At 44.6% G+C, this 19,569-nt stretch overlaps 1 protein-coding gene across 2 annotated transcripts; it reads left to right on the top strand.

The window, feature by feature from the left end:
• Positions 1-2,502: 2,502 nt before the first annotated feature.
• On the top strand, positions 2,503-19,144 carry olfm1b (olfactomedin 1b; the record flags this gene model as incomplete). Of its 2 annotated transcripts, none has more annotated exons than XM_079178693.1 (6): positions 2,503-2,600; positions 9,093-9,242; positions 9,974-10,129; positions 12,339-12,558; positions 16,864-16,970; positions 18,470-19,144. In XM_079178693.1, the coding sequence occupies 6 exons, from the start codon at positions 2,535-2,537 to the stop codon at positions 19,142-19,144; spliced, it is 1,374 nt and encodes a 457-aa protein (XP_079034819.1). The 2 variants fall into 2 exon arrangements, with proteins under 2 accessions (XP_079034819.1, XP_079034818.1); XM_079178692.1 differs by lacking the exon at positions 2,503-2,600 and adding an exon at positions 7,505-7,654.
• Between the last annotated feature and the right edge of the window lie 425 nt (positions 19,145-19,569).

Below are 19,569 nucleotides of genomic sequence, written 5' to 3'. Positions count from 1 at the left end.
CCTCGTCACAATCCTCGGTCTGCTATAGCATCAGTCGACTAGCAAGCGAGGAGACAAACCTGTCGTCTTAATTGGATTTTTTTGTTTTGTTTGGTAAAAATGTGTCAAGATCCACGACGTATTAATTCATCTAACTGTAGCCGAGTGTCTTCTCTCCAATCAATAAAATATCCAAAGGCAAACAAACACGCATGCACGGGGCCTTTCCTGTTCTTCTTTGCAACTCTTTATAACAGAATCAGCTCATCGGTCGTGATGGAAGGGACTGCTGTGCTTAGTGGTGGTCTCCACAGTGGCTCCATGCAACAGAGACAAACTTTGATATCGGCCAAATTGCCGGTGAGAGGTGTCTCCTGCTGTCCAGTGTGTGGGCTGCGTGTACCGCCATGCAGAGAAAGGCTCCTGCCGTTCCGCTTTCATTACTCATAGATCCCGTTTCCCTTGCCCCACAATCAAATCCTCATTGTGAGTGAGCTGAACACACACATGCATCTGTGCGGTCGCATGCACGCGCTTGATGGAAAGCGTCACGGGAGTTGCAAACACAATCAGACGCACAACGAAGCACCTCACTACCCTGAAAATCACCAGAGCTTAAAACCTGTCCTCGGTTTGACCTTGCTGCGCTCCGTTCAGGTGCGCAGACCGGCCAAAAGAATCTGCTAACAGACAAATGAGAGTCCACATTCAAGAATAGAGAAATGAACTTGGCCCGGTTCCATTACCGAGGTGATTTATGCATCTTAGTGCATCCAGAAGAGAATTCATTTCAGCTGAGAGTCTATCTACGGGCCACTGAGCTATTAGCGTATAATGTGGTTCAGACAGTCACAGGCAGGCAGGAGCAGAGCAGCCTCAGACCCACGTGACCGCCCAATTAAGAGCCTATTGTTGACATTCACAGTGGTACTGTACCGCCCTCACAGAGTGCCTGTATCAGAGTAGTATGCTACATGAGGCATAACGCATACTGATAACATGACTGGATCTATAAGGGGACCAGGCATTAATATTAAGGATACATTTGTTAGGATGAAAATGCAATTTGTCCTCATAGATGCAACGATATTAACATAAAGGCGAGGGAGATGTCAGTCAAATACTTGCTCACACAGTCCTGAAGAGGTCTAATCATGCAAAAACAATAAGAGCAATCATGGTAATGACTCTACCCTGGGCCTAATTCTGATTCTTTATTTTCAAGTACACTGGAGCACTAGAACATTTTGAGTGTACTTCTTTACTTCTTGACATTTCACATAGGAATACTTTTTACCCCATCAAATTCAATTGGCAGGTTCTGTGAAGATTTGACATACCCCTGATGAAACATATAAAATGCTCACATATTAATGCATTAGTATCATAATCACACGATATAATAGGTATTATATCCAATGATATGATATAACAGGAGCCACACTGTCGCCCAAGACTTGTGATGCTTAGTACAGATCGCTTAGTACAGTTATGAATGCATGTCTTTGACCTGTAATGTACTGTTTTTATAGTGTTGTATCGCTATACTTTGACTTAAGTAGAAGATCTCCTTCCACCAGTGATTTTAGCTCTTTGTCAAACTAACTACAACTCCAAGCCCCCAAAACGACAACGCTGGGTCCAGAAAAATGTAGTTTTCACAGTTTTTAATACTGACCATGAGGATTTTTTTTTCAGATGCATGTTTTCTTACTTTTTTTCAAGAAGATGACAACATTTAGGAAGGAATACTCCAGAACATACTTCAAGACAAAGTGATATGTGGCAGCATTTATTTTATGGTAATGCATATTAGGAATTTAAGATAGATCATGGGTCTATACAGTACATTGCTGCTTCATCTTGTACATTTTCGTGAAGATTGCATATTTATTTTTATTAAAAAGCTTATGTTGACGTGGCAATTTGTTGTGTTTTTTTTTTCATACTAGTTTACAGCAAATCATTCTGGCGAGGCATTTTTTCCCTCCTGTCCGCCTGCCAATTTAAATCTCCCTCTCTTGGCGATGCTACTTCCGTTTTCAGCACCATGTACAGCGCCGTCACTCTCATTTTTTTTTTCCTCCATCGAGAGCTTACACGGCAGCTTAAGGCGGGGAGGTAAACTTTTGGCAATATCAGAGTGAAGGTTTTGTAGCGGTGTGCCCGAACAGTGTCTGCGCGTCTTCAGCTCAACGCTCATCGCAGTCCGTCGCAGCGAGAAATAAAGTGCGGCCACGAAGGACCGAAGAGGAGAGGCACCGAAGATAAGAGGCTCCAGATATGAAATGAATATGCACAGAGACGATTCCGTGAAACCGAGCCGTCGCTATCTGCCACTGGGTTGCTGAGGGATCAAATATTAATATTAACAATAGTATTAAAGAGAGAGCGAGAGAGAGAGACAGAGAGAGAGACAGAGAGAGAGAGAGAGAGAACCGAGCGACTCGCAACGCAAAAGAGAGCCGGGAGGAGAGGACTGCTGTGCAGGGGGGGACGCGAAGGGACTCGATCTGCATGTGAGACCGCTGGTCCACACACACCGGAGGCAAGAGATGCAGCCTGCGAGCAAGCTCCTGAGTCTGGTTCTCCTCATCTTCATGGGCACAGAACTCACCCAAGTAGGTTTTTTTTGTGTGTGTGTGTGTGAGTGTGATTTTTTTAACGCCATTTACCCACATCCTGTATTAAAAGCTAAAAAGCCAGCGGTTAATTGGCTTCAGATCCACGGAGAGATTACCCGCTTACCTCGCGTAAAGGGTCCCCGTGAATTAGCCCTCTACCCCCCCTGCTTAAACAGATTAACGGGTGGGATTACATGATGTGAATGCATTGTGCTTGACGGGCGCGGACAGACCCAGCAGAGCCCCCCGTGCGGTACTACCCCCCCCCCCCCCCCCACCGACGGGGATGACAAACCGGCCAGATAGAGGAGGGGAATTATTGCATGATCTGTCAGTTTTCTCATTAGCAAATGGTCAGATTAATCAACTGCAGGGCTTTTTTTTTCTTCTCCTGATACAATATGTTGCCTGTAGCTTTCTCTAAAAAGGCCACTCTTGAATCATGGGCTGCATGCTCTTAAATCAGGGCTCCACAATCAAATGCAGTGTCTCAAAGAAGGTGTTTGGAGCATGCTCAGTGACCACAGTGTGACTTACTGTTTGCCTCTGTGAGAGGGTGGGGGGGGGGGGGGAATAAAAGAACATTTAGTCCAACAATGTAAAGCTACCCAGCTCAGCGGTAGTAAACAAATTTACCGGTCAATAAAATGCATCTCTGTGATCCTTTACTGGAACTAGTAATTACTTCCTGCTCTCTGAAAGGCCATTTCCAGCAATACATATCATAGTTACTGCAGCATTAAGCTGTTGCCTTTATAACTCCTCACAGACAGTGTTATGATGGGGGTGTGAATGTATTTATCGCCAGGCCCTGCCACCACCGGGTTGAAGAATTTTGACGATTTAATTGCCCATGCTCGAACAGAGAGTCACATTTCATTTGCCTCTCCCTTGTGCGAATCCAATTGTGTTTGGTAATTGGAGGCTTGCAAACTAAAAATCTAATCTGACACAGAGGTATCAATAAATTATTCTCTTTTCCCAAAGTATCTGTAATAAACTCCCGAGTGACAAACTCAATAAAATGTGTTCGGAGTAGGCTGCTGCAAACCCCGCTGGCCCTGATAACCAATGTGTTAGAATATTGATGTAATATTACCTTGACACAACTATGCCAGCAATATTGATTTAAGCAAATGCATTAGAAATGTCGGCGTGCTGTGAGCGGAACCATTTTTTATTCATAGAGCAAACGGCGTTCATGTGGAATTACACACAGTTATCGCTGGTGCCATTTCATCTCCCCGTAGACTGAAGCATGTGCGCCTGTGATCTGAACTCTGGACATGAGCAGTGCAGCCGTAGAGTGCACACCAATGCTGACACGATGGCACATTGGGGCTATGTGCACTGATTGATGTAAGCCATCGGCCCGGAGGAGGGAGGAACAGAGAGCGTGTTTCACTTTGTCTTTCGTGACAGTCGGGTTTCGGGTCAGGGGGCCCCCACGTTATGGTGACAGTGCTCCTCTGGTGGCCCGAGAGCTTGTGTCATCTGTTTGAAGGTAAGTCGATGCAAGTCCACAGCCGCTCCCTTTCCAGGAGAGCAGAAACACCAGAGACACTGACAGGCTCTATTTATACGGCCTCTGCTGGAGAAACCCACAGTATACATCTCACTGTAGGAAGGCCAGCCCTCTCCACATCTCATCTCTGTTTGAAGACAGATGTATTAAAAAAAAAGAAAAAAAAAAGTGAGAGGTGTATCCAGAGAACAGAAAGATAGAGAGCCTCTTTTTATTGGCGGATTACTCACGACCTTAGCCGCTGAACAATGACGCTCTCTTAATGACCACATGAACAAACCGCGCTTCAAAAGTCTCACGCCGTTTCGGACGGCGCGGAGGGCAGCTGCGGCTCTTTTTCTCAACATCTGGTCCGAGGGAGCGTGGAGCCGCCTGATTAGTAGCCCGCTCTCCTCTTTAATTCCGCCTGCAGGTTTTTTTTCCCACCTCTATCCCCCAACCGCTGAAGGGTTTCACCCCACCGCTTGGTGTTCTCACAGAGAAGAATAGTAAGCAGCCAGAGCGGCATCTGTTCCTCACCTAGTGGCTCCCACATGGCTCCGGGCCCACATCCGAAAGCGTCTCGCAGACACCTGACAACACAGATGGCACCGTGCAAACCCACATACCACAGCACAAACAGTCGTCGTGCACAATCAAGGATGCATATATTTTTACATTAAAGAAACCGCTTCCAATTCACGTGAATCAATTCAATGTGCTTTACCAACACGCACGCCCCAAGCTGAAACTATAAGGGCGAGGGGATCATTTTGAAACAGTTAGTGTGATTTTAAATGTATGAAACCATGGGAATCAATCCGGGGGGGGGGTTTATGTGAGAAACTGAGATGGAGTTGAGCTGAATTGCAATACGCATGGCAGCTGGGGTTGAAGCTATTTATTATTCAGTATGGTTGGTGAAGCAAGTGGAGGGAGAGAGAGAGAGAGAGAGAGAGAGAGAGAGCAGAGGAGGAGTAGGTGGAGATACGGTGCATTTTGTGGTTCACTTGCAGGCTGGAAATGTGATTTTTTTTTTGCAATAATGTTTAAGCATTTATTGCATTGGATACTAAGTGTGTCAATGTGGTTACTGTACATTCCAAACACCTGTTCGCTATGATGCAATAGAGTGAAAAAGCCCAGTTAGAAAGAAATACTATTATAGCTTTTATTATATTATCGCATTATATTATAAAGATGTGCCTGTTTTTTTGCCCCTCCAGACAACTTTCACTTTCCTTAAATCACAATTTTCGTCCTTTGTGAAGAGAAAATAACTTTGACGGCACACCTACAGTACACAGAGTCGTTCTCTTACAGTTACCATATCATTTGAACAACACCTCTCTTACAACGCCCTACATAAGGTTTTTATATCAGACCGCGTAACTGATCATTGTGCGAGTGTTGCTTTTATTATGTTTGCACATTTGAGATCTTGTATACAGAAAAACAGATCAATCCTTCTTCGAGGCAGCTACTAATGAGTGGTTTTAAATGACACGTGTCTCTATAAATAGTCGGTGATTGATTGATTAATTGATTTCTTTCATTGAGTCATTGGCGTCTTTCCTCAGTGCACCTGTAGCGTTCCTCCTGAAGCTGCTGTATGAAATACTGACTTTGTGTTAGAGGTGGGAGCAAAGCTTTTGATCATTTTCTTCACCGCCATTAAAACTGAATGGGATCCACGCCTGGGAGGCTTAGAAGACGAACTGTACCCTCTTGAAGGCTATGTGATTAGAGGGCGCTGCGCTGCACTGAGCGGCACCATATTAACACGAGACTATAGACCGGACTCTGGACAGCGGTGGACAGCGGTGCACAGCGGCGAGCTGACCCCTGCCGATGCTTCAAAGTAATCTGTGGAGCCATCACTACTGCAAGCTCTCACCTCAAAGGTCATAAAGAAGTGGGAGAGACAAGAGAGGCAAGGCAGGGAGAGAGGGGGGGGGGGGGGGTATGGAGGTGCAGTGAGTGCCGATTTTCTCTCCGTCTGTCTTTCAGTTTACCAGAAAAATGCATTATGGAGCTGACAGAAATAGCTGTGGACGCAGAGCCACTCATGCTATTTGGGGACCTCATGTATCATGCAGTGCTGCAATTTAAGGCCGTCGTCTGGAGTCTGGCCTCTGGCTCTGATGACAACTGAGTTATTAGTTCTTTTTGAGAGGTATTATTATTTACACAATCAGCACAATTAAATTGCACTCTATAATGCAGTTATAACCCCGTTTTGAGTCTAATAATAACAATGCATTCAGTGCATAAACGTAATGTAAAGGTTTTTTTTTTACATATATAATTTTTGCATATTTTGTGCCGCTTCCTTGCATTTTAAAAGCGCATCTCTTTTTTTTTTTTTTTGGTAACGCCCAAATCAGCTACACGATGGCGCCAGAGTCACGCGAATGAAAAATTTAAAAAAAAGCTCACCCTCTGTTGGAGCTCAAGGCATCCGGCTACCCATCAATACAACATAACCCCGAGTTCTCGCACCCCTCTGTCCCTGAGATGCGACACTTCTTTATCGTGTGGACTTTGACATGTGGACTTTGCAGTCATTGCATCGCTGTGATGTGCGTGTTTTAGTTTGAATGAGCTTTACCGCGCATGATCCGGAGCACGTCTGCCTCTATGATGGAGAGCCGATCCTCTCCTTAGGGGGCAGCGGAGAAAGACATGCCACCGTCCGCTATGAAATAATCCCTCAGCATCATTGTCGGCCGACCTTAGCCGCACTGCTCATTGTCATTCCCTCTGGGGGGTTGGGGGGGGGGGGGGGGACACAGTCAGTGTCGGGCAGCTGTGAGCGAATCAGGCGCAATCCCAGATATTACCACGAACGGACCCCAACCTGGCTGACATCATTGCGTCTGTGTAGATAGATCCGTAGTACCGCCTCCTTCCTCCTCTCATCCATTCGGAGCCGCCTCTGTGTGTGTAGTCAGTGGCACTTAATCACAGAGCTCACTCAAGGCAGGAGGCGGACCGTCGGGCGTGAACCAAATAGTAACGGTGAACCGGAGAGGCAGCTGTGCGCGGGACAACGCATGCAGAGGAGCTATCCAAAAGACGCTTCCAGCTCTCGGGGTTTTTTTTTTTCCTCCCTGTTCTTTATCCTCCTCTGGAACAAGTGTTGCAGTTTTTCTTCTCTCCGTCCCGAGCCTCTTTCACGTTCAGGTCCTCTCTTTCGCGTCCGACTCGTTCGTCGCCAGTGCTTCGTCGGAGATGTCCAAAAAAAGACCAGCCGAGCCGGAGTCCCGGGTGAAACCGCAAGCCGCTCTGGGCAACATGACTCGCCTACCTTGTTTCTCACCGGAGGAATCTGTAGAATGAAAACGGCTTAACAAAAAAATAGAAATATTGAATAAAGTCCAAGCAGCGCGCAAAGATGTCGGTTCCTTTACTGAAGATCGGCGTCGTGCTCAGCACCATGGCGATGATTACCAACTGGATGTCGCAGACCCTCCCCTCTCTGGTGGGGCTTAATACTACCAAGCTCACGGCGGCACAGGGAGGGTACCCAGACCGGAGCACAGGAGTAAGTGCGCAAGTTTCGCATATTTCCTGCGGCTGGTTGACGTTTTTTCTTCTTCTCCTTGAATGATGTTGCAATTACATTTCAATTGAAAAGAGTGCCAACCATATGTGCGCTTTGGTTCATAATTAAAAGGGGGAGTTCAGTCAACGTGATGCGCTCTGCGGGACGCATGCACAAGTAGGGGGAAAAAAAGAAAAGAGACTTGGAGAGGCATCATAGATATCTTCTTGCGTCTGATGTTTCTCCAGCCACCACTGGGCTGCTGTCCCTGTCGATATGAGTAGCCCGCACTAAGTGGAAAGTTATCAGTCGGTTCTTTTTTCTTCTTCTCCGGTATTGCTATAAATAAGAGATCCATGGTAGAGTATTAACCGATTTGACATGAGAAATTTCCAGGTAGTTTTTTTTCCTGTCTGAAGCAGCGGGGGTCCTCGCTTTTCCTTCCCCAGCCTGTGTGAATGAGAGAGGCGTTCAAAAGCCATGATTCTATTATAGAGTCAAGATGAAGCGTCTCTTTGTTTCTCTTGTCAGGCTCCTGGCAGATTCTGAGCTGCCTCTGTGCCGGGGTGATAATGTGAGAGCTCTGTCAAGTGGAGGTTTGCGCTGACATTTACAACAGCGGACGTTGAAATGGATAGTTGCTCAGTTATCCTGAACGTGCCATGTTTGCTTCATGATTAGGAAAAGATTCAAGCATTTCTTTTTTGGGACTTATGAGATTTTATTTTCATGTGTCAGTGGCCGCTGGAAGAGGACGGACTGAGTAGTAGGCCTACAGATGCACACTGAGATGCCAAGGCAGTTGCTTGATAGTGATTTTCTTTGTCTTGTCAGCACATCTTTCGGTAGAAAGCAGTGCGGCTGAGCCGCTGTGGTTGCTCCTTTTTTGGCTTTTGTGAAGTCGCTCGTTCTTTCTAATTGACTCAATCAGCAGATCTGTCCAGTGATTGTTATCGCTGAAGCAGTGATGAACATCTTTTTCAAAGTCACTCACTCAGTCTTATCTGATCAGCAGGTTACTCTTTATCTCTCAGGAGAAAAAAAAACCCTCTTCCTGACATTTTACACGTTACACTTCACACTTCCACACACACAGCCCACTGAAAAATGGGAGTAGCTCCAGCTGGCTTGATTGGTTGCATCGTCCCTTGGATTTACACACTCTCTGATGGTGCAAAACGGGTGGAGCCAGGTTGTTTGTTGGTGTCCTGGTGGGGATGAATGCAATGCGGCTTTGGCGTCTCACATGCACAATGCCCTTGATGGGCAAATAGCATCAAAGTGACCTTTGTGATTTCATAGAGGAATGCCAGGATGTGTTTTCATGGTACCCATTTGTCTTTTTCGGCTTTAGTTTGAGCTGTTTGTTCTTTTTATCTGCTCCAGCATCGCTGCTCAACTGCCCTTCTCTTCTGTGTATCCACTCTTTCACCCTCAGGTGTTGCCAGCGAACCCAGAGGAATCGTGGCAGGTGTACAGTTCAGCCCAGGATAGTGAAGGAAGGTGTGTCTGCACTGTGGTGGCGCCCCAGCAGTCCATGTGTTCACGGGATGCCCGCACCAAACAACTGAGGCAGCTGCTAGAGAAGGTAATTACCGCTTAACTCCTCACCAACTTATGAGCATAGCAATCAAAGTCATGCAATACCCAGAGTGACCCCGCTTTACTCCTTGAAACTACAGTACAAACACACGCATACACACACACACACACACACACAGGCTTACCCATGATTGTGGTCTGCCTGTTGGACAAGAATAGGAATCGTGCTCTAATGAGCTCCCTGGAAACCAAACATGCATCATGGGAGGCAGCTACACACCCGTGAGTTTCTATTCTACTGCACACAGCCAAAGCAACACATCTAATGATGCAACCCGGCTCAATACACATAGACTGGTGGTGGTTTTCCAATTTACATAAAGAGAACATTTAAAGCACACTTATGAAAAACATTTTTTTTGTTTTATTCCAAAAATGGAGTTGATCCACACAGAAAAATACAGACATCAACAGATATTTCATGAATAACCAGAAGATGTGCCAGGATTCTGGAGTTTCTAGACTACAACAATTTTGGAGAAACCAAATGTCTTAACAGTATGCATTCCACACTTCCACCATGTGTCTGAGGCCCCTGACTAGTTGGCCTGATGTCAGAGTTTGTGAGTCACTGCGAGAAGAAAGCCAAGCCAAAACAACATGCTGACAGTCTGTTGCGTTTTCCCTGCGTCTCGTACTCATGTGCTCCAAATTAGACTGTAATAAAATAGAGATTGATTTCATGACTCGGTCCAATGTGTCCATGTGGCACCTCAGGTCCAGAACATGACCCAGTCCATCCAGGTCCTGGACCAGCGAACCCAGAGGGACCTGCAGTATGTGGAGAAGATGGAGGGCCAGCTCCGTGGTCTGGAAACCAAGTTCAGGCAGGTGGAGGAGAACCACAAGCAGAACATCGCCAAGCAATACAAGGTACGGAGCCGGATCTCCAGCCATTGACCCAACCGCCATTCTGTCATACCTGCTCTGTAGCCCATTGTACACAGCCTTACCCATTTTGTGTCTTTGTGTTCCCACTGTGGAGATGCTATATTGACTCAACCACCATACCACATACTAAGAAATCCATAACGCATGCATAACCATCGAGGTTCAATAATTGGATACATAAACTCAGCTGCACTCATGTCCTTATTTCACTCCAACTCACTTCATGAAACCATGTGATGGAATCCTAAATCCACTTGGAAATTAGGAGATTTACGTTTATCACACTGAGATAATGGTGAAATGTTGTACCACCAAGATATCTGCACATGGGACACACATCGCTTATCTAATCTGATTAAAGAGTAAAAACTAAATCCCCCCCCTTTTTTTCTTAAAGGGCCAGTGTGTGAAAACGGCATATGATGTAGTATTGGTAGTATAATCACCAGAAAATAAGAATTGCTGTGCTGTCGTTATCTTAGAATGAACCGTGGATGGGAGAACTTTCAGTTGGTTGCAATCTGCACATTTTGAATACATATTTTGCAGGTAGTGTGGGGCATCCCTTAAAATGTTTTGAAACTAGTGCTGATATGCCTTGTATTTCTTTCATCCAATAAGGACTGCTAATAACTTAACTTTATTAACTCTCTCAAGGAGTAACTGCCTATAAGATAATGAAAAATAACTGTCACAGCATCTTAAAGCAAAAAGTAACATTAGCAAATGACTCGGTTTATCCGTCCAACAGTCCAAGACGGAGAAAAGCAGCACGTCTCCACCATTGAGGAGCTGGAATTGAGGCATTTGGGGCATTTCCGTTCGAAAAATTACTTTAACGATCAACCAATTTTCAAAACAGTCGACGATTATCTTGCTGTCGCCTGACTAATTGCGTAATCGACCAATCGTTTCAGCTCTCCGTTTAACAAAAGAAGTTGTCAAGTGCTAAACATTGTCTAAATCCAAGCGGCCGTGCAAGAACTTTCAAAATCAAAGAATAAGTGAACAAGACGCATTCGATGCCAATTTAAAAAAAAATGTAAAGTTTGTTTCATTCTCTGCCACAAACATTTTTTCAGCTGGTACCATGAAAGCATTGATGATCAATACCCAGCCCTGTTTCTCACACAAATGCATTGTTTCACTTGTACCTGTGTACTATCTCACCTGCACCAATACACGTGTGTGTGTGTGTGTGATCACCGCTGCATGCTCAGAACACCTCATGCCACCAACCCCACATTCAGTGCATGTGTGCAATTTTCTGTAACGTGTCTTTAAGTGCATATACTAAGTGCGTGTGCGTTTGTTTGTGTGTCTTGTCAGCTAGGTTAGCAAGCTCAAGCCCCTGTCAACAGTTTGTCATTTTCTTGCTTGCAGGGCTAACTTTAAGACATGTAAAGAGAGCCACAGGGAAGAAGAGGCAGGTCAATTCCAGATTCCCCTGAACTGGGCCACAGTACTGAGAGCATTTGGGCGTCAAACAGTTAATTTACCTTTAGCACCATTAAGACTAAGAAACCCCAGCCTTCTCCCAAACCAACCCACCACTGATCTCTTCCTGCATGTTACTGCTGTCAAAGTTTTCCATTTAAAAGCTTTCTTTTTCAAACCTAGATACATTTATTATTATTATTATTATTATTATTATTATTATTATTATTATTATTATTATTAACAATTGCTGTTATTCATTCTATTTTTCTTTTGGCTTTTGTCTATGCATATTTGGTTACTCAACAAATCTATACGTAAAACTATAGACGTAAAATTTCGAGTCACTTTGTTGTGTGTGACATGTAAAAGCATGTAACCCTTAATACGATGTTGCATTTTAAACGATGATGACCAATAAAGAGCTTTCCCAATTGTTGTCGGTGTACCGAGGGCTTGCTTTTTAACGGCTGGTCACTGCCAGGGACGGAGCCGCCTGCTCTGCTCGTCCAGCGGGCGGAGAATATTACCTGGGTTTGTTTGCTCAGACACACACCTGCACAGACAAAAAAAAAAAAAAAAAAACACAGCTGCTCACACACAAACACTGAACACAGACACAGACAGGGGTCAGTGAAGAGGCAGGATAGAGTTAGAGTAGTCAGGTTCAGACAGGTGTTATTTCTTTTTTTTTCTTTTCCTTTCTCCTTTTATCGCGCATGACACTCAACCGAGCTTATTCTAATCCTTTCAGGCCATAAAAGCGAAAATGGAGGAGCTTAGACCGTTGATACCAGTGTTGGAGGAGTACAAAGCCGATGCCAAATTGGTATTGCAGTTTAAGGAGGAGGTCCAGAATCTGACGTCAGTTCTAAACGAACTTCAGGAGGAGATGGGGGCCTATGACTACGAGGAGCTCCACAACAGAGTGTCAAATCTTGAGGAGAGACTCCGAGCATGCATGCAAAAATTAGGTAGGCGCAGAAAGTTGTTGGCACACACTTTGCTTCAAACATGTGCATGCACAAAACACCCCTGTTGGTACTGACATGTAGTATGTTGTGATTAGCCAGAAAGATTTCCTCAGGCATATTCACACGATCCAGAACATCACAGGAACATTTATGTGTGGCTGAAATGCTCGAGCACTCACATGCATATTACACACCACTCACAACACAATCGCCATTGACCCTTTATGGTTGTATTTCACAGTGCTCGCCCTCTGACTGACTGTGCTATCGGTGTACTCTCACATTTTCAAAGTAAACCGATAGTGAAGTCCATTACAGGGCTTCACCTGTACTCATAGAACTGGAATTACATCCAGGTAACTTCTATATCATCTGTGTTTCTTCCTTCAAAGACATTATGAATCCAAAAAAAACACATCTTCTATGCTGTTTTTCTGTTTCTGTAAATATGATGAATATGAATATTTAGGGATTCTTTACTGTTTATTGGACAAAACAAACTTACAGACGGCACACTGGGCAACTTTTCATTGTTTTAGAACATTTTATAGAATAAGTCAATAATTGATAGATGAATTGATAATGCAAATATCATTTAAGATTTATTTGTGTGGACAATTGCGCAAGTTACATTGTAATACATTACAACAGAATTTGCGAACCTGCATGAATCTGTGGTAGCGTCTAAAAACATGGCCTCCGGTGATGAAAGAGATGGCCTGTTTAAATACACGATTAGGTGTTTCACACGAGTGCACACACACACACACACACACACACACACACACACAAACACACACCGACGAGGAAGAGCGCTGCACACAGGAAGTTTCTATCACAGTCTTATCTTTGGCTTTAGCCCCGTCTCAGTCTCTTCACACCTCTGTCACAGCCCACAGTGCTAATAGATGCACACCCACACTTCAGTGACTAAGATAAATTGCAAGAGCAGAGACACTTACACGCAGCACATCACGGGTATATTGTGTCCCTGTTTCAAAAAATATTCACAGTGCAAGATGACAGAAAGGAAGTGGGAAAATACTTTTGGTTACAAAGCCTACTGTTCGTTTTGGGCAGCTGGTCGAGACACAGGGATTTTATTTCAATTGAATACGTAGAGTACAAAAAGCAGACACCTAATCTCAGCCCCCCCAGTTACCGTTTCAGTCAAAATTTCTCTTCACCTATACACACACACAGTTATTTTTGTTTACTTTTTTTACTGGCCACATCTGCTGTCACTACCCACCGGACTGGAGCAAGAGTCTTGTCCGTGTTTCTGCTCTCAGTTCGATGCACATGCCGTTGCTCACATCTGCGGTCGGACTGCCAAAGATAGGAGAGCGGGCTAACTGCGGAGTGTGTGTGTGTGTGTGTGTGTGTGTGTGTGTGTGTGTGTGTGTGGGATCAGACGAGATAAGGGCGAGGTCACCCAGCGAGGGACTGGCTCGGGCAGAAGAGAGGGTGGCTCTTCCTTTCATCTTCACACGATTGCATAGGCACTGATGCATAGTGCACACAAATACACTCCGCTGCACTCTCGTTATTGAGATTAAACTGGCAAAGGTCGCAAGACCAATTTGCATCTGCAGATTAACAGAGTGGGGGAAAAAACTAAATGAAAGTAAAGAAGGCCGGAGAAATTTGAGCATTGAATAATAGATACAGCGACAGGAGGAATTGATAGGAGGTGGCGAGGGGGGAAGGAGAAAGAGTGATAAAGTGAAGGCGAGCTGGGAAAGTGAAAGAGAGTAACTAGGGTCCCTGCAGAGCTGTCCTTCAAGCTGTTTTGTGCTGGAGAGACTAACAGACCGGCGGCTGCAGGGACACAATGGCCATCGATCAAGGGGACATGCCAGCTTGCTGGGCAATAATCAAATAAATAAATCACCCTGTGCCGTGCCCCAGAAATGCAGAGGCACAGAGAGCTTGAAGGCAAATCCAGTCCCCGTCACACCCAAAACACTGATGAATGGAGCAGGAAAGTCATACCCAGCACATAAACCCCCTACGGCTACCTGCTTTGCAGCCATTGTGTTCCCCCTCCATTTCCTCTGGAGAGAATACAATTACAAGGCATAATGTATAGCCAAGCTCACCTGCCACAGAATCAATATTTTGCTCTTTACGAACAATATCAACGTATCTCTTTTTTATTAGCTCTCCCTCATCTGTATAATACAGTGATTGGTTTACTTTACTGACGGCTTGTACTTTTAGCTGTTGTTCCTTTGTAATTACTGAGGTCTGGGAACATGGAGACATCGCTACAAAGAAGTCACACAAGTGGACAGAGAAAACTATTTCTCTTATGACATTAAACATTAACTAAATATGCTAATATATGCACAGAGAAATACAGAAACCTCTTCTGTGTGAAATAACCCAAAAACTGTTGTTTCCATGAAGGAGTAGGATGAAACTGATCATCAGAAATCAGTTTTCCGGGCCTTTACACCAAACTGCAGGTTTGGGTTCTGAACTTATTTGGAAGAAAAAACGGAAGGCAAACGGTAAAATGATCAAGTCAGTATTAAACATTCACCACAGATTGACTTTCTGGACTTTCTGGTTAAACTTTGACCTATCATGCTTGCCGTAGTTGTGCACACACAGTGTTTTCTGTGCAACAAGTGATTACTATCGACTAGAACTGCAATTTTGATAATCAAATAATCGTTTTTTTGTTTTTGTTTTTACATTTTCTGGTGTTTCTTTATCATATATTAGGTTAAACTGAATATCTTTAGTTTTGGCCTGTTTGTTGGAGAAAATGAGACATTTGAAGACATCACCTTGAGCTGTTTTTCATTATTTGACATTTTATAGAAAAAACGATGAATGGATTAATCAAGAACATAAACGGCAGATTAATTAATTGAAAACTGTAATTAAAATAGTAAATAATCGTTAGTTGCAGCCCTTTTAATCCTTTGGTTTCCCCTCCAAATAGTGGTTTAATTTAAATAGTCGGGGGTACAAACTGTCGGACTGTTTGTTGTGCCGTTCCCAGATCTCACCAATTCCTTGGGTGAGTACAATGTTATCATAACCGATAAAGAACTATAGCCCGAAATTATCCTTGAAAAGCAAATATTCCTCTTCTGCAGGAATTTATAGTGTTCATTCTATATCTAAATCCCACATCGGCAGTAAAGGCTGATGGTGTTTTTGGTGATATCAGCTCCAAGTTCCCATCAGGTTTCCCATTTGCTCTGACCTCTGCTCCGACCCGGTCAAATTCAGGCCAAAAGGGGATTAGACCCCGTTTGCATCTCCAGACTGTAGATCCATCAGCGGGCTCCCCAGCAGCCTCCCATAGTAGTGTCAGCTAAAGATAGAGGGCATGATTAGAGAAAATAATGAAATAAATCAATGGCCAATGTACTACTGCGGCCTCTAATCCCACTGAGGGTTACGTAAGGGACTCAAACCCCCCCACTGGAAATAGTAGATGCTGCTCATGTGACCATGTGTTTGTCTCTCAGCCCGCCGCTGAGGTGTGATGCCCCACACACACTCACAGGCAACACATATGCCCCACATAAAGACTCACCGCAAACTCATTACAGACAATTTTCTTTGTATAAGGGAAATGAATGTGACCTGATTAGAGAGCGAGAGAGAGTGACTCCAAAGCAAAAATGATCAAGAACAACAGAGACGCTATGACGAAAGAGGGATGATGAGTATAACAATAAGGAGTTAATGGATGCGATGCTTCACAGCGGAAGATGCTAATGAAAACCTAAAGTGAGCCGCCGTCACAGTCCCGCTCTTTAAATTAGCATATCACAGCGACTCATTACATTCACGGGGTAAAATGAACTCGTCTCATTGGCTTTTGTCTTGAAAAAAACGCCTATTTCATAACCAATGGATGTGCTGCAGCGGTGTTCTGAGGTGCGCTCGGTGAGGTAGGGACACAGAACCCAGTGTTAGTTTTGTCAAATTCCCATTAACACCTTAATCAACACTAATTAACACTGCAGCAGCTTACTAAAAGCACACTGGAGCATAACACACAGTGGCTCTCCCTCTTCCCCTCACTTTCTCACACATCCACACACAGAGATTAAAAGAGGCATCAGCATGTGTGAAGTGAATAATAAATAAGCAACTCGTGTGCAGTGCGACACGCAAAACGGAAAAGCCTCAAGCTAGACGTCGACTCACTCAATCTCCAGGCAAACTCGTTTGGATATAAAATAAAGGGAATCCCTAGAAATAGATTTTGAATTGGTCTCAATATCCGAATGGGTGTCGCTCTAGATGTTCCCCTCTCACCTCTTTCCTTTGCAGCATGTGGCAAGCTGACGGGCATCAGTGACCCCATCACCATCAAGACGTCCGGATCCAGGTTTGGCTCCTGGATGACTGACCCCCTGGCACCTGAAGGAGATACGCGGGTATGTACGGCTGCACACAGGCACGGATAAGAAACGAACATACCGGTGTTTTAGAGCTGGAATCATTAGTCGATCGACAGAAATGTGATCTGCATCAATTGTGATCGAATGGTCTCACCTTCTCAAATTGTCTCCGTCTTCTACGGTATGATAGAAAACTGAATATCATCGGGCTTTAGACTGTTGGTCCAACAACACAGGCAATTTGCAGTACTGCAATATTTGACATGCACTGATTGAGAATATTAACACAACCACACTGGCTGTAAACATTTAATGCTGAGTAGACGAGTCCCTGGATCTCTGCAACTCAAACAGTGATAGATACTGACTCTAAAGTAAGAGTCGGCCTTGATCACAGGGGAAATTTAATAAGCGGTTAATTGGTCACTGTCTTTTTATCAGCTGATCAAATGTGATTTCCCTCTGATTGTGGTTTCTGTCGGCTCAATAAGCTTTTACTACGAAAACATAATAAAATTAAATGCCAGGGATAAATCTATAGGGTGTTAACAGGAAGCTGCCCGGCAGACAGGGAATGAAATAAAGAATGTTTATTTGTCGGCTACATGCTCTTTGTGCACCGGCTTTAAAAGAAACAATAAGAGACAGAACTCCCTGTGCCACATGGGAGGAAAGGGGATACAAACTTGAGAAGAACCGGCAGCATACGGTACAGTAGCTGTCGAAAGTTGCAGTTTTGCCTTCTGCAGGCTAATTGTCGTGACAACACAGGTTGTATTTTTAAATAGCAGCAAGGGCGAAGCTTACTGCTGACTGAGATTGTATCAGCATACTGTAAAAGGCAACTTTTTTTTTGTAGAAACTAATACATTTTGAACTGAACACATGAAAGATGTGCTGCGTTATCAAACGGCGGAAAAAGGGAGAATGAACGAAATTGACGGGAGCAGACAGTTCTGAGCCATTTCTTTTCATCTCTTTGTTTCCATACTTCCATTCCATTTTTTTTTCTTTCCGGGCCCTTGGGGACCTACTTCCTTGTTATGAATCATTCATTAAGTAAATCGCAGCAGCTCATGGAAGCAGGTAGGGGGAAGTGCTTCAGGTGTCTCGGTCCCTCTGAGACAAGGGAAGTGTTTGAGACACTAGTTCCGGAGTAAGAGCTTCTCTGCCCACCATCCCAGGGGGGGCCAGCAGGAAGCCGGGTGGAGGCAGCTGAGACAGGACTTTAATCTGGTATGATGGGCATTACCCCTGCGGGGCTCAGCTCACGCCACCCTGCGGCTGTCACGCTGACTGTTTGCATTCGGAAGCTGCCGGATCTGAGCTTCGGTCTGCCCCTTAAGGAAGTCTCAGCGCTGCTTTAATTGGGATGCATGTTGAGTGGCGGGATTTGTTTTTATTGTGTGTGATCTGCATTAAAGATTCAGGTGTTCTCGGGCACACTGACGATGATAGTTTTGTTTTTTTCTAGCTCTGAGGTGCTGCTGTGTTTGATGCGAATTCTTCTTTATTCCTCCTGTCGTGATGTTTAGGTCTGGTACATGGATGGTTACCACAACAACCGCTTCGTGCGAGAGTACAAGTCGATGCAGGACTTTATGACGTCGGACAACTTCACGTCCCACCGGCTGCCCCACCCGTGGTCGGGGACGGGTCAGGTGGTCTACAACGGCTCCATCTACTTCAACAAATTCCAGAGCCACGTCATCATCAAGTTCGACTTCCGCACCTCCTCCATAAGCAAGTCCCGGCAGCTCGACAACGCCGGCTTCAGCAACGCGTATCACTACGCCTGGGGCGGCCACTCCGACATTGACCTGATGGTGGACGAGGGAGGCCTGTGGGCCGTCTACGCCACCAACCAGAACGCCGGCAACATCGTCCTCAGCAAGCTGAACCCCACCTCCCTGCAGATCCTCAAGAGCTGGACCACCAACCACCCAAAAAGGAGCGCCGGCGAGTCTTTTATGATCTGCGGCACGCTCTACGTCACCAACGGATACTCGGGAGGCACCAAGGTGTACTACGCCTACTCCACCAACTCCTCTACTTACGAGTACATCGACATTGCCTTCCAGAATAAGTACTCGCATATCTCCATGCTGGACTACAACCCGCGTGACCGAGCCCTCTATGCCTGGAACAATGGCCACCAGGTCCTCTACAATGTCACACTGTTCCACGTGATCCGCTCAGAAGAACTGTAACCGCGGAAAATGGATTACATACATAAATACATATTGTCTGTGTAGAGAGCTCCCTATATACAAAAATATATCTGCGAAAGAAAAAGACGACGGCGATTTATAATATCAAATAACTTTTACTGAGAGACTGCATCAACACAATGAATGCAACATGGATTGAATGTGCATATACATGACACTGAAAAAAAAAAAAATCTAAAATTGAAGGGTTTCATTCCAAAATGTGATATATTTGTTACAGGAAAAAAAAAGCTTTTATCAGTTCATATCACAGTATCACAAATGATTGTTAATAAAACATAACTGTTTGTATATAAAGGTCTTAATATAACTTTTAATAGTTACCCATAGTAGACTTTATTTTAATAGCTGCCATCATTTTGTCAGAGGTATTTTAATTTTGGAATGAAACTCTTTAATTAGTT

Source organism: Pholis gunnellus (assembly GCF_910591455.1).
Source record: "Pholis gunnellus genome assembly, chromosome: 18".
Lineage (NCBI taxonomy): Eukaryota > Metazoa > Chordata > Actinopteri > Perciformes > Pholidae > Pholis > Pholis gunnellus.
The sequence above is the reverse complement of the archived record's forward strand: the minus strand, read 5'-3'. Positions and strand labels throughout refer to the sequence as shown.